At 37.7% G+C, this 14,209-nt stretch overlaps 1 protein-coding gene across 2 annotated transcripts; it reads left to right on the top strand.

Moving 5' to 3' along the window:
* Positions 1 to 2,341: 2,341 nt before the first annotated feature.
* Positions 2,342 to 7,087, top strand: si:ch211-214p13.9 (cell surface glycoprotein CD200 receptor 1-A). 2 transcript variants are annotated; one of them, XM_040005667.1, is made up of 7 exons: positions 2,342 to 2,841; positions 3,867 to 3,914; positions 4,474 to 4,782; positions 5,713 to 5,976; positions 6,063 to 6,150; positions 6,246 to 6,288; positions 6,413 to 7,087. In XM_040005667.1, exons 1-7 carry the CDS (start codon positions 2,775 to 2,777, stop codon positions 6,479 to 6,481), a joined length of 888 nt encoding a protein of 295 aa, XP_039861601.1. In that variant the 5' UTR covers positions 2,342 to 2,774; the 3' UTR covers positions 6,482 to 7,087. The 2 variants fall into 2 exon arrangements, with proteins under 2 accessions (XP_039861601.1, XP_039861602.1); XM_040005668.1 differs by lacking the exon at positions 3,867 to 3,914 and having other exon boundaries at positions 2,346 to 2,841.
* Positions 7,088 to 14,209: the final 7,122 nt, after the last annotated feature.

Raw genomic sequence — 14,209 nt, forward strand, 5'->3', positions numbered from 1 at the left:
TTTTTATTAAAAAAAAAAAAAAAACCTAAGTAAGACAGCAACAACTGTAAAATTTAGGACAACAGTCTTTAAGAATTAGTAGAAGGAAGGAGGAGTGAAAACGTAGTTCCTAAAAATGTAACTACCACAAAAGCCTAGTAATCTAATAAAAATATATCTACAACATAGAGAAAAATATATATGTACGGCGCCAGAGTTACATCAATGTGAAAGGAATATAGAATATAACTGGTCATGAAATGTAACTGGTTTTATTCCATAACGGCAAAAATGCAAGAATTCAAAAGTAACGTGTCAGCTTGTTACTTAGGACATTTTAACATCTACATGCACAAACGACCTCACGTATGAGTCAGAGATGATAAAAGTTTCCATTTAGACTAGGGTGGAGTTGTCTGACAGTGTGAAGACTGAAAAAGGTGACCCTACAAGAAGTGGAAATAATATAGCTAAAACAAACCCAAAGAAAAACACCCTCTATGTTCTGTCAGATAAACAACATAGTTAATACTTAGCTGATTTAATAGCTGTGTTTGTAGCAAGAAGTAGTAGCACACAAGAAAATGAAAAACAAGAGTGATCTGATCCCCATCTACATATACCGGATGACCAGAATATTATTTCCATGCTGATGAAAATTCTCTGTATGACTACACAGTCACAGCAAATCGAAAAAGCTCTATGATACCACATGTACTGTATCAGCGATCAAGAGGATTCACTTCATGTAAAAAGAAGAAAAAAACAATTAAAAAATGCTGGAATTTGAAGCATGTTGCCTTTCTTTTTAAATATGAACGAGGCACTGGCACACTGACCTTCACTCAGGATTTTACTGGACCATTCAGTGAACACAGAAGTATCAGCAGCATGCCGTACTCTTCTATTAAATTTAATGTTTCAAATCTCTTTACTTTGTGTCATACTGAACTGAAAAATGTAATAAAAGCAACCAGCAGCTTTTCAGCTGACCAAACTAAAGGCAGGGGGACTTCACAACAAGCAAGTGGCACGTGTTACTGCACTAAGGTTTCGTTATTAGGGTAGATACAAGGCTTCAGGCTCTCAGGGATGACACAGCATGGCATTGTATATAAAATTATTTTTTTCTGAACCCCTAAACTTTCCAGGCAATTTTGCTAATACTGACGTAAACTTCTTAAACTGAAACCTCAGAAAAATAACTGAAGAAGAAGAAAAAAACAAAACAAAAAGAATTACATGGAGCAGACCAAAATTGTCTGACAACTTCTGTGTTTTTTTCTTACCCTCCGAGTTATATTTTTGGGTAGCCAAAAAGCATGATTTTGACATCAACAGGAAGTCACTTATCAAAGGGAAGCAGTGTATGCACGCATGCATAGACACATGCACAGTCTGTGCTTCTTATTGTTAAAGCCCAAAACATAAGCTCTTGTTGTTTTTTTCGCTCCTTTTTTGGGATATGTGTGCAGTACTGCTGACCGAAGCAACAATAGTTCACAGATGAAGGAATTGCTATTTTTTGGAAGAACTAGTTCCTTGTCCCATGTGTGCCAACTCATAGTCAGCTGAATTTCTGTCTATACATGAAATAAACATGGTCTAATATTAGATCCAAGAAAAAGGAGAACGGCAGTTATTCATTTAAATACCCCTCTTTTTTCAAGGTCCCAGCCCAAGATGAAATTAGGAAAGGATGAATCAAACTCTGGCTGGTTAAGGTATGCGATGTATGAGTTTATACTAGGACATTTTTTTCACCGTTTTTGCCTTTTGTCACACTTAGAATACCCACAAGAGAAGGATAAGCCGAGCTATCGTTGCTCATCTGCCCTATCTGAACTTATATGGGACAGCTAATATCAAGATTTTTCATTGCAAGATGTATTTGTGAACCACAAACTCCGCATACGGCTTGGAGACCTTAACCGCATACAAGCAGAATGATTGCACCATTTGTTTTCAGTTAATGTGTGCAATGTGCAAACTGGAGATGGAGTCAGTAATAACACCTGCACCCACATTAATGCTGCATGTAGGCAAGCATGCATAGCACGAGTCTTATACAGCAAAATGTTCTTACACCAGCAAATATGAGACCACAGCAAGACTAACATTTGTCCTACTCAGCAGAAATCATTTCTCTCATCAAATCTTTCGAAATACTGATTAAACTAAGCTGAACTAAGCAGAAATACATAGAATGCTTCATTTATGTCACAAGAAAGGATAAATGTGAGTGTACCATACAAAGTACCAGTAAGCTCGTGATGAATCATCACCTGTGACTACGAACGTGGAGACGAACGTTGAAAGAATTTCATAACGTTGCTCTATTTTTTATGTGTGTTTTCACGCACACTGCTTTACTACATACTACTTTAGAGAGCACAGCTATGTGTCTGGCAAGAGAGGAAATGGGTGTCTTGACTTATCAAACGTCATCCTGTGTGGGAGAAAAAGGCAAGATGTCTCAGTGGAAAGCGGTTTGGAGAGAGGGGATGAGAAAGAAGAAGGGAGGGATTTGTTAGTCACACGATGTATATATTACTGTGTCACAAAAGACTTCAGGTTTGTCTGAAGTCTTTGTTGGAGGACATGCTTCACTTAAATCCAGAGCTTGTTGGGAATAGTAAGGAAATGAAATGGCAAGATAACGGAGGAGAAAGAAAATGCATCTTGGTTTGATGTTACTTTAGAGAGTCTAGCACTGACGGTTTATGTCAGGCCATACTTGAGGTTTTACGGTGTGAGCAGCAAGTTTACAGAGGAGCACTCGAAGACACGCAACGATGAGAGAGACTATGTGGATTTATGTCGTGATCCTGTTCTTGTCTGAAACACAGAGCGTGGAATCAGGTTTGACATGTTAACTCATTTTTCTTGCATTTGTTTTTCAGCTTTCACTACTTACATTTTCTTAAGAGTGAGCAACCTTCACAAATGTAATACATAATGACAAACTCCATGCGGATTCATGTGGTTTACGACACAAGTGAGACATTTTTAAACCTTGAAAATGTATTTTTTTTTACCTTTTTTGTGTCATTATACTCTGCGAATGTATTTCAGTGTTAAATATGTGTAGCATGCATAATAACAGAGGTAATTAGTGTTAGATTTGTGGCTCATTACTATGAAGTGGGTGAGTTTGTAAACTGTAAGTGGTTGTGGGCCTCCTGAGATTGTATTCTGATTCACAGCGTAGACAGTGTGTGGAAAGACTATGCATGACAGTGGGCCAGAGCAGAAACTGGCAGGGGGAAAAGGTGTTCCATAACAGAAGTCAGCCCCGTCTTTTCTGAATGATCAAACTGCCTGGTACTACCCTGTAGCTGCAGTGGAAATCTTGATTTCACATCTGGGTAACACTATGATGCAGCTCTTTCTGCATTGTAAGGGGGTCTCTGTTTTAGAGTTGTGGTTTTGTTCACTCACTTTCTGCGTGGTCTTGGTTTTACACCTGTCAGATGTAAACAACTCACTGAACACATCCACCTTGAATTTTCCGTTTCACTTATATGAAATACCGACTGTGTCTCTGGCTTCTGGGTAACGTGGAAGATTGTGATTAACCTTTGTCGGCTTTATAAGGAGCTGAACTTTAATGGTGACATTTTATCGCCCCACATTCGGTGATTGTCATGTTTGTTTGTTTTTTTCAAAAGCTTAAAAAAGTGCAGTTTGTCTCACAGCTCTTTGTTGTTTAACTCTCCTGCATGGCCATTCAATTCATGTTACATCTTAACCGATTAAACTTCAACTAACAGACGACCATCACTGCTGCTCTGCTGACTGAGCACTTCAGAATGAATATTTTGTTGCTACTTAATTACTGAAACATTCTACTAACTTTTTCCTTAATTCACCTTCGTCTCTCTCAGGAACTACTGAAAGCACCCCTGCGAACACCACTTTTCCTCCTATCACTGGTAACAGTCTTTCCCCCGTGTTTCTATACTGCTTCTGTTCACTATGAGTAAAATATTAAGTGAGAAAATGTGACTAGCAAAATGTGAAAATGTCAGTACATTATGTTTAATTCCTTTTCTACTGCTTATTGTGTTTCAGCCATTCCACAATCTTCTTTACTTGAAATACAATAAAGTGAAAGAAATAGTGCTTTAAAGCACTTCAATACTTAAAAAAAAAAGAAAGGTTTTATTTATCAAGCTGATTCTTTATTCCTTTTTGTTTTCTAGACCCCCTTTTCCTTTTTTTTTACATTTTCTTTTTTAGTAAATTTTTTTGTAGTAATATATAAAATAATTTTCTGCTAATTGGACAAATCTCATGAATTATTACAAAAAAATAAACAATGTTACAATTTATTTTATAGTGTTTAAAGCTTTGAGTAAACATATTTGTTAAATACTTTGCATTTTTTCTTTGTATACTAGCACGCCTGTTGTATTGTGAAAGAAAAAAAAACACAAAGAAATTTATTTGAACAATATGTAAGATGCATTCACACTTCCTTTTTTTCTTCAGAACGCAGAGATGCAATTTTCAATAATGGGAGAGATGTTAATCTGACTTGCAGCGATAAGATGTGGAATGAGACATTTTATGTTATCTGGACCATAGAATTGATTAACAAAGACCGTTGCACGATCAAATTTAACAGCGACGGTCAAAACACAGACACCTGCAATGATGGAAAATCACTCCGAAACACATCCAGTGCTCAGCCATATCTACACATCCCAAAGTTCTCAAAAAATGATGTGGGAATCTACACGTGTGAGTTTGCTTACAGAGGAGGAGCTACTAATTGTAAAATCTACGTGAATATCACAGGTAAGACTTCTGTTGTCACATTAGTCACATATCACTTATGGTACCTCCACTGATATATACGAATGTAAACAGTTGAAGTATCAGCCTTCTACCATTCAGCTTATACCTCATAAGGGAGTAAAATGGATATGCATTTGTGTTGCTCTGCAAAGTCTTTTAAAGGACACATTTTAAAAACCTTAATCCAATTTGCTTTTTTAGACACAAACACACTCCTCCTCCTCTAGAGCTGAGATGTTAAGCTCATTTAACATCGCAGTCAACATACAGCCCACTTTGATCTGAAGTCATCTGAACCAGGAAAATTCCTCTTTCTGTCAGTGTAAAAAATTTTAAGTGCACATTTAATCCCATTTAATCTAAGAAACAGAAGTGCACTTTCAGCAGCACATCATGATACATTCAAATGGTGCTGCAGCAGATAAAAGACATCTATCAGCATGTCTAAAATTGCAGAAAGAGCTCAACTCCACCCATGTACCAATTGTAAAAAACAGAACTTTCTATAGTAGATTTTCTGCTTTTTAATTTTCATTGTTTACTTGTCACTTAATTACTTTGGCGTAGTATGAAATACAATAGAGGAGGTCTCTTATCAGTAGGAAAAACTGTAAAATGCATTGAATGAAAATACACTTGAATGAACAAGTCTAACATCTGTTTAGTGGGCTGGAATCGAGTATTTGCTCATCCGATTCTGGCTCACAGGCCTCATCTTTGACAACTCTGCTCTAGATGGATCATTGACGTCATTGTTAACATTCTTCATTTAGCATGTTTAGATATTTAATTTGAAAAAGAAAAACAAATAAAAATAAAAACAGAGCACACCAGGTCATGCAAATCCCATTTTGTGATGTGGTTAAGCTTAAAGCAAGCTTAAATGTTTTGTTTTTGTTGTTGTTTCTTTTTTTGTCTCTCCTGATTTAGTTACTCCTGTAATGAAAGCCTGGTTGGAGCACAAAGACAACATAACTGTAGCAATATGTATAGCTGAAAATGGAAATCCTGCAGCCAACATCAGCTGGAGTCATGCACGAAATTCTTCTGTGGAACAACTGCCTGGGAAAAATGGATGTTTTACAGTAGTAAGTCGTCTGGAGCTTCCTGAAGGCATGCCAAAAAACCTGAGCTGCACCATCAGTCACCAGAACTTGACTGAGATTCTGTTTCCAGAATTTCAAAAAGTTAAAGGTCAGGCTTCTACAAACTGAGGCACAAAAGTTACACAACCATGTGCATTTAAGGTATTAACAAACATTTAATTTGTCTTCCTACAGTTTATTATATCTGGCTATATGCACTCATAGCTGGGATAATAATTGCATTTATGGCGGGAGTCTTATTTTTTGTGGTCACGAAGCTGAGGTAACAGGTTTAATTTAACAGAAATTGAATCAAAATAATAACTTGTGTTCTGAGAGTGTCCAGGTTACTGAACATGTTTGTGTAACTTTTGCCAGGCAACACCAACAGTCAGATACCTCCTCCTCCAAATCCCCACCGGTAGGTAAAACTGCCTGTATTTTATAGTTCTGGTTGTTGACTGCACTTTGTCATGTTTTGTTAAAGACACCTCCCTCTGTTCTATCTCTTTTGTCTTTTCTTTTTTTTTCTTTTTTTTTTGTAGATAGAGGATGTGGAGGAAGTGGAGCCCTATGCTAGCTATGTTCAACGTGTGAACTCTATCTATAACTGATCTGCAGATATGTTCACAATGACAAAAGAAAAAGAAAAAAGAGCGTGCACATGCATCACAGCCTAAATGCAACAAGTCTTTGTGAGAAACTGAGGGCTGTGAAACTGAGAAAGGGTGAAATAGTAAAGAGAGGGAGGGATCAAAGATTTTCTCTGAAAGAGGAAAGTTTCTCGCTTTAAATGTATCCTAATAAACACTTAACTAATGGAACGGGGGATGTACCTGATGTCTGCCCACCACTTTGTGTGGGTCTCAAGGAGAACATTAACTAAAAAATGCACTGAACTGCTGAAACGAGGAGGCTCTTGAGCCACATGCAGCATGTAAGACTACAGAACTACAGACTTTTGATAATGCTGATGAAATATATTGGCTACAATTATGTACAAATACACTTATTTAAACATTAACAGTTAAATAGATGATCATTTCTTACATAGAATCATGCTGTAGTGGCTACAGTACAAGCACCAAGCAACGAAAACATGCATTTTAATCACATAGCTGTCTCAAGGTAATGTGGACAATGCCATGTGAAGTATTTATGTTATGTATGAATGTGAGATGATATGATTCTTTGTATTAAAGTACATGTATAAATGCTGACTTCATTTTAGCTACATTCTTCAGACTTAGGAACAACATTAGTAACGCTGCATCAGAGCAACTCAGCAAGATACACCAAAAAGAGTCAAAACAGTTGTTCTCAACATTTTAACAGTGATATCTGCCAAGGTGACTTTTTCATTGTTTGAGGGCATGCACTAAAAATACAATCAATACTAATTGTCACTTTTTTCATAGTGAATGTGTAAAGACTCACCTCAGTACAGTAACAGTGACTAATGCAGTTCCGAGAAAAGAAACTAGAAAAAGGAACTATTCTGCCCTCTACTGGTGAATAATAGAATTAATGTTGCTACAGGATTAAATGATGCAAGGCGTCTGAATAATTTCACTGATAGAAGTCAATCTATTCCTCCGAGTTTGAAAGCCATTATTTGGTCTTTGGGAATAGTTCTCCGGACTTCTTGAAGGACATTGAAAGCCCTTATTTGGATGTTGGCTGCCTGTTCTCTTTCAAGATGATCCCACACATTTATCAATATTGTTGAGGTCCAGGCTCTGGCGAGGCCAAGCCACGACTGTTTTCCATTGGCAGTGTGTTTGGGATCATTGTCATTCTGAAAAATGAAGCTGTTCCCATTCAGCCTCATTCCAAATGTTTTTGCATGGCGGTTGAAAAGCTGATGGCACATTTCTGCATTCATTCATCAATTCTGACATGATCACCGACACTATACTCACTAATAATGATCTAAACCAAAAGTCAAAGTCTCTCTCTCTCCATATACATAAATATATATATATACACATGTATGTCGGTGGCTTCACACTTGTTCTTTTCAGTAGCTTTAGTAAGTAATAGAGGGTAGATCAGAGGCAAGAGCTGCAGTGACTATAATTGTATTTCCGTTATAATGAGAGAACTAAAAATTTGCCTCACAAATATATCCCTGTTTTCACTGCCTGACTATTTGAACTCTTACAGTGACTTAGCACATTAACATGATTTCCTCTTAAAAGCAGAAGCAAATAGCAAAACTGGTTTTCGTTTTAAATTGAAAAGATTTTTTTCTTCTTCTTTCAGTTTTTCAGACATGCAGTTTATTCATACAGCAGAATAAGAACAGATAGGGTAAATAACAGTACTCTGCCATGAAGTTAAATGTATAAATAATTCTGTTGATTAGACAGATTCAAACTAAAAGGCACAAAAAAATCATCTCTCAAAGAAAAAACAAACAAACAACTAAAAAAACAAACAACTTCTCAGCCTTTCAGTGTGTTTGTAGTATATTGGGGCCTGTGGAGTGCTTCTTACATGCTGTGAAATGCTTCTGACTATGTGTGGTCTGGACTATCGTTTTATAATGTGGCAACAGATCAAATTACACAAACTGTTTTCATATTTGGTTGCACATTTGGATTGCATTTTAGGTTTGGGCAGTATTAAGTTTGTGAGGGAACTCAATATGGGGCGTTGTGAAACTGATTAATGGTGGAGCAAGAGTTGGCATTGTTTCAGCACCAACCACCAGCAACAGACTCTAGATAATGATCAAACCTTCCTGCACAGCACCTTACAGCAGATGCATTCATATCAACAAATTTGTCTCTCAAAAACCCCCAAACAGTTCTGCCATTATTGTTGCACATGCACGCTATGAAACCACAAAATACCAGTTCTAGACTTTCCTATGCAAACAAAATGTTAGGTATGTCTGAGAATGTGGTGGACATTCTCTGACTTTCAGTTGTGGTGTGGCAACAGTCTCAAAAAGGTCAAACAGTCTCAAAAAGTCTGAGTTTCTTCAGGGAAACTTCTCTTTAAAGAGGAGCAAGTTTTGAATTTGTGCTGTGATGTTTTAGGAACTTGGGGCCAAAACATAAATCACATAACCACACACAGAGCTAAAGAAACACAACAAAATAAAACTTCTATTTAGAACATTTTCAAATTCACATTAAAATGTCACACATGGTGGCTTTCAGACTTCATCGATTCACTTGTAAGTAGTAATTGCATGCCACAAACTTCTGTATTTCCTGATTTGGATGCATTGCCCTTCTCAGAGAGGTCCAGAATTGATGAAAGCTTGTTGGCTTTCTTCTGATTTTTCACATCTTTTAGTAAAGTCCCAATGTCTCGAGCATCGTGTCGTCTCTCGCAGGTTCGTCTGCAATGCGAGTTAGTCTTCTTGAGGAAGGAACACCACCACCATGTTCTGGTTAAAACGTTTCTTCAATTGTGGAGAGAAACTTCTTTCTGGTTACTGTACATACTTCCGCAATCAGCTGCTGTTGGCTGTTAATCTTCTCATTTCTGCAGTTTCTTTGATAATCAAGATCTGCTCTTGATTAAGCTAAGAATATAAAAAATAAAGTGACAATTCAAGTGCAAACAAGTTCTTGCATGCCTTTACCCGGCATCAGATATTTTCTGCAACTCACTTGACCGAACAAATGCTTCCACTTCCGTTTGTTTACCCCATAAGTACATAATCATCTGGACATTCGTCTTTAGATGAGCACTCAGATTCAGACTGAGGTTGAAGTGCTGCAGGAATATTCACTGTAGCATAGTCGCAGTCGTCGTCGGTGATCTGGTTTGTCGGTGGTCTGTTATGTCTTGCTCCTTTGGCTTTGTCGTGGTTAATAGAAGCATACGTTACATCTTCGTTGGGTTGCTGGAAGAGAGAGAGTGAGATGGGTGATCATCTACCCGTATTGTGCCCATCAAATAATTTATTCTACTTTTTACACTGTGTTTCTGCAGCTGGCATATTTTGAAATGTGCCTACATGCCGCGGGTTCCTGTGTAGTTTGTTTTACGGCAGAAGCCTCATGTTAATCTTCTCCAAGTATGTAAATCCAAAGTGGAACACACCCATGTCTTATGAAAATCATGAGCTGATAACGGTGAAGATTTATGGTCAACAGAAATAGAACCAAGATTAATGCGGGGATGTCTACCTTGTCATTCGCGGTCTTATCATCTGGTTCAGAATCCCCTGAAAGAGGAAATGTGGAAAAATCATAAAATTATAATAGTTTTTTCTTTTGTTTATGATATTTATCACATTTATACTGGGGAAAGTAACACAAAAGCAATAAGAAATTAGTAATACAAAATAGTTTTTACCTTTCTCTTTCTTCTTTCTGAAAATAAAGCAAATTGAAACGATAAGCTACCAAGGACCACAATGTTAGCACACACAGGAGAATAACGCCTTTGGATAATACTGCTTATTGAGTCATATGTCTTTCACCTCAATAAATCATATAAAATATTATCTGTGGCAGCAGGTGTGGGCTTTAGCCAACAGCAGTGTTTCCTTGACATCTTTAACAAATAAGCGCTTGTGGTGCAACAGGAAACACTTTACATAGACCTACAATCAACACCTGTTTATAACCAACTGAATATGGCAGTGAATAACCAACGAGGGCATCACGCTTTGCATATTTCTAGACTTGCCATTTTAGACGGTAATATATTGAATATGTAACGCAACAGCAAAATATGTTCTTTGTATTTGACTTAGTTCTTGTAAGAAGACAACCAGAACCCAGGGCTATTTTTATCTCGTAACCACGGTTTCCTTGCTAGAGGAAATGTAGAAACTTCTTGTAAAAAAACTGCACAATCATTTCATTTAAACTTTGTCTTTTTTTTTTATAAATATTTTCGCTGTAGTTAATTCACAAATACCTTAAATATATTTTCTGCATTTACAGCAGTTAAAGGAGTGTTTTAGAATACATCACATTCTGATGAATAACTTTGTAATATATGAAAGTCCCCACTTATAAGAATGTGTGAATGAATGTATGAGTGTGTATGATGACTTACCCTGAAGCACAGTTTCCCATGACGATCCCACAGAGTGCCCGGTTGCTGGAGAAGGGCCCCTCGGCCTGACACTGTAGTAGTAGATATGAGCTGATCGCTTCCTTGCATCAAACTGCATATAGGCCACAGTAGTGAGGAAGTGGTAGAAAAGAGAGGCAGAGCGAGAATCAGGGAGAGAGAGAGAGCAAGTGAGAGAGAGAGAAGCAAATGTGCTATCACACCAATAGGAAAATAACAGTACTGATGTAGAGGAAAATGGTCAGTACTAACAAACAGCATACAAAATATAATGTGACACATTGATATTAATACGGAAATGCTGTAACACTTTGTTGACACAAAATACTCAATTTTTTGAGCGCTCTATTCATATAAAATTGTGTATATCTATATGCATGTACTTGTATGTATGTGGATATATTGGTTTGTTGGGGTTTTTTTATGTCAGAAATAAAAGGTCATCATCATCATCATCATCATCATCACCTACTGTATTTGCTGTAGTTTAAAATATTTGCCATTGAGCAAACATGAAATATCTGCATCGCAAGATAACACAGAAGTGAGTAGTTACTGTAATGTATTTTGTTGTCAGTGTATGGTGTCATTTGCATGTCTGTGTAAATATTTTTGATGTGCAACAACAGGAAGTCAGTGATCTTTGCTACATGGAAAGTCCAGGTTTGGTTCACAAACTATTTATTGTCAGCAGGAAAAAGAACCACACCTTCATATTCATTCAGAGAAATGTCTGGATATGCACCACCTAGTAACACTCTGTACAGGAAAGGCTCAAAGAATGAGTTCAGAGTGGACAAACTGAAGACTTATCACATCATTTTCTTTTCTCTAATGATGAAATAAATGATCAGATAATCACACCAGATAATCATCTTTACTGATATGTTTTCAAATATAATAAAAACATTGCAAATTTTGTGTTTGATTGACTTTACTTTTGCTCGAAATATATTTAGTGACAGTACGATAGTTAGAACTGTTGTTATACACTGAGAAGATCCTGGGTTTGAATCCAGTCTGGGGCCTGGATGATGTTTGCATGTTCTGTCTGTGCCTGCATGGATCCACTGCTTCAGCTTTTCCCCACAGTTCAAATATATTCATGGGTTTAGATTAACTGATTATTCTAAACTGACTTTAACTGTGAATCTGAGTGTGAATGCTCTATGTGTCAGCCTTATAATACACTGGCAACCAGTCCAGGCTGTACCCTTTTGCCCTGTGACAGCTGGAACAGGCTCTAGCCCCCCTCCGTAGATCGTAAAGGATAAGAAATCCTTCTTCGTAGCTCAAGAGTTGGGAGCTCACCTTGTAATCCGAAGATTGCCGGTTCGAGTCCCGGCTTGGACAGTCTTGGTCGTTGTGTCCTTCAGCAAGACCCTTCACCCTTTGCCTACTCGTGGTGGTTAGCCTCTGTCAGTGCGCCCCAGGATGGCTGTGGCTACAATGTAGCTTGCCATCACCAATGGGTGGATGACTGGATGTGTAAAGCGCTTTGGGGTCCTTAGGGACTAGTAAAGCGCTGTACAAATACAGGCCATTTACCATTCTTATATTAAGAAAATCCCTGGTATACTGACGCATCAATATGTTCTTTTTAGGAACAAATCCTATAGTGAGTATTCTTTATCTTTTATGGTATGATAATGTATTCAGAATTATTATTGAATTACACAATACTGTTTGCTTAAAAGGGGTCATATACCTTATCCATGGGTCGCACTGAACACTAGTTTCCATCAGGTGTGAGGTGGTTTCTCCCTGAACAGACACAGAGAGAGACAGACAACCATTCACATCCACACCTAAAACCAATTTAGCAGAAACAGTGAACCTAACATGTCGTTGGGATGAAGCAGGAGTAGCCGGACAGAATCCATACTGATGGGTTTGAACATTAACTTCTTAGTTTGCAACAACGGTACACTTCACAATGCCAGCCTTATGAACGTTTGTGTATTTAACAAAATACAAGCTAGCTAGCTATTGTTAGCGAGATAGCTAGCTTGATAGCTAGCCAGCTACATAGATAGGCAAGGTCAAGACACCCTGTTGAATTTCAAACTAACATCAGACTGAGGAAGATGGTGATTTAAACAACTTTGAACGTGGCCTGAGCATTTTAAGAACTGCCTCCCCCATATTCATCTCCAGAGTTTGCTGAGAATGAACCGAAAAAGGGAAAACAGCCAGTGAGCAGCAGTTCTCTGGTTGAAAATGTCTTGCTAATTCCAGAAGTCAGAAGAGAATGTTCAGTCTTCTTATGATAATAGTAAAAAAACAAATAGTTCAAAAAACCAATTGTTTGCACCAGTGTATGCTGAAGAGCATCTCTGAATGCACAACGCATTGAACCTTGAAGCAGATGGGCTACAGCAACAGAAGAGCACACTGGGTGCCACTCCTGTCATCTCGGAACAAAAAACAGAATCTACAGTTCACATTAGGACACTGGAAAATGTTTCCCGGTCTCAACTTCTGCTGCAAGATTCAAATGGCAAATTCAGAATTCAGTGTAAACAAAATAAAAGCAAGGCTCCATCCTACTTTGTATCAGTGATTCACACTACTTCTGTCCGTTGAATGGTGTAGGATATATTTTCATGGCACACTTTGGGTCCTTTAGTAGCATATTTTAAATACCACAGCCTACCTGAATTATGTTGCTGACCATGTCCATCCCATTATGATGACATTTTGAAGGCCATTTTGAACACGATAAGAAAATGTTACAAATCTAAAAAGGATCTGCAGCCAGTTTTTGACCATGACAGTGAGTTCACTGTACTCAAATGACCTCCACAGCAGATCTCAACCCAGTAGAGGAGCTTTAGGATGTGGTGGAACATGAGATTTGTATCATGGGTAGTGATGGACAGATGAAGCTTCAAGAAGCACTGAAGCTTTTCATCCAATTGGTTCACCCCAGTGCAAAGCGTCTTGAAGTTTCATTTGCTCTAGTAGGACATCTACTGGACGTAAAAATATTAGTTGGCATGAATTTGAAGAGTGTGGCATTTTGCACACAGCCTGTAAATGTCAACAACAAAAGGAGTGTGTAAAACATGTATATTGTAGTGATGGCAGTATACTGTGTATATTTATACTGGCAGTATGGAAAATGATTATTTGGAAGTGCTTAAAATGGAAATGATCATTTACTGTGAGGTGAGGTGTGGTTGGGGTATGGACAGTGGTTGTGCTTTTTTAACGTTGAGGTATGGACAGCTACAGACTGAGGCCTCAGTCCTGCCTGTTCACATTTTATTCAGTAAAAACTAAATTTTCAC

This window comes from Simochromis diagramma, unplaced genomic scaffold, assembly GCF_900408965.1.
Source record: "Simochromis diagramma unplaced genomic scaffold, fSimDia1.1 OVJJ01000501.1, whole genome shotgun sequence".
NCBI lineage: Eukaryota > Metazoa > Chordata > Actinopteri > Cichliformes > Cichlidae > Simochromis > Simochromis diagramma.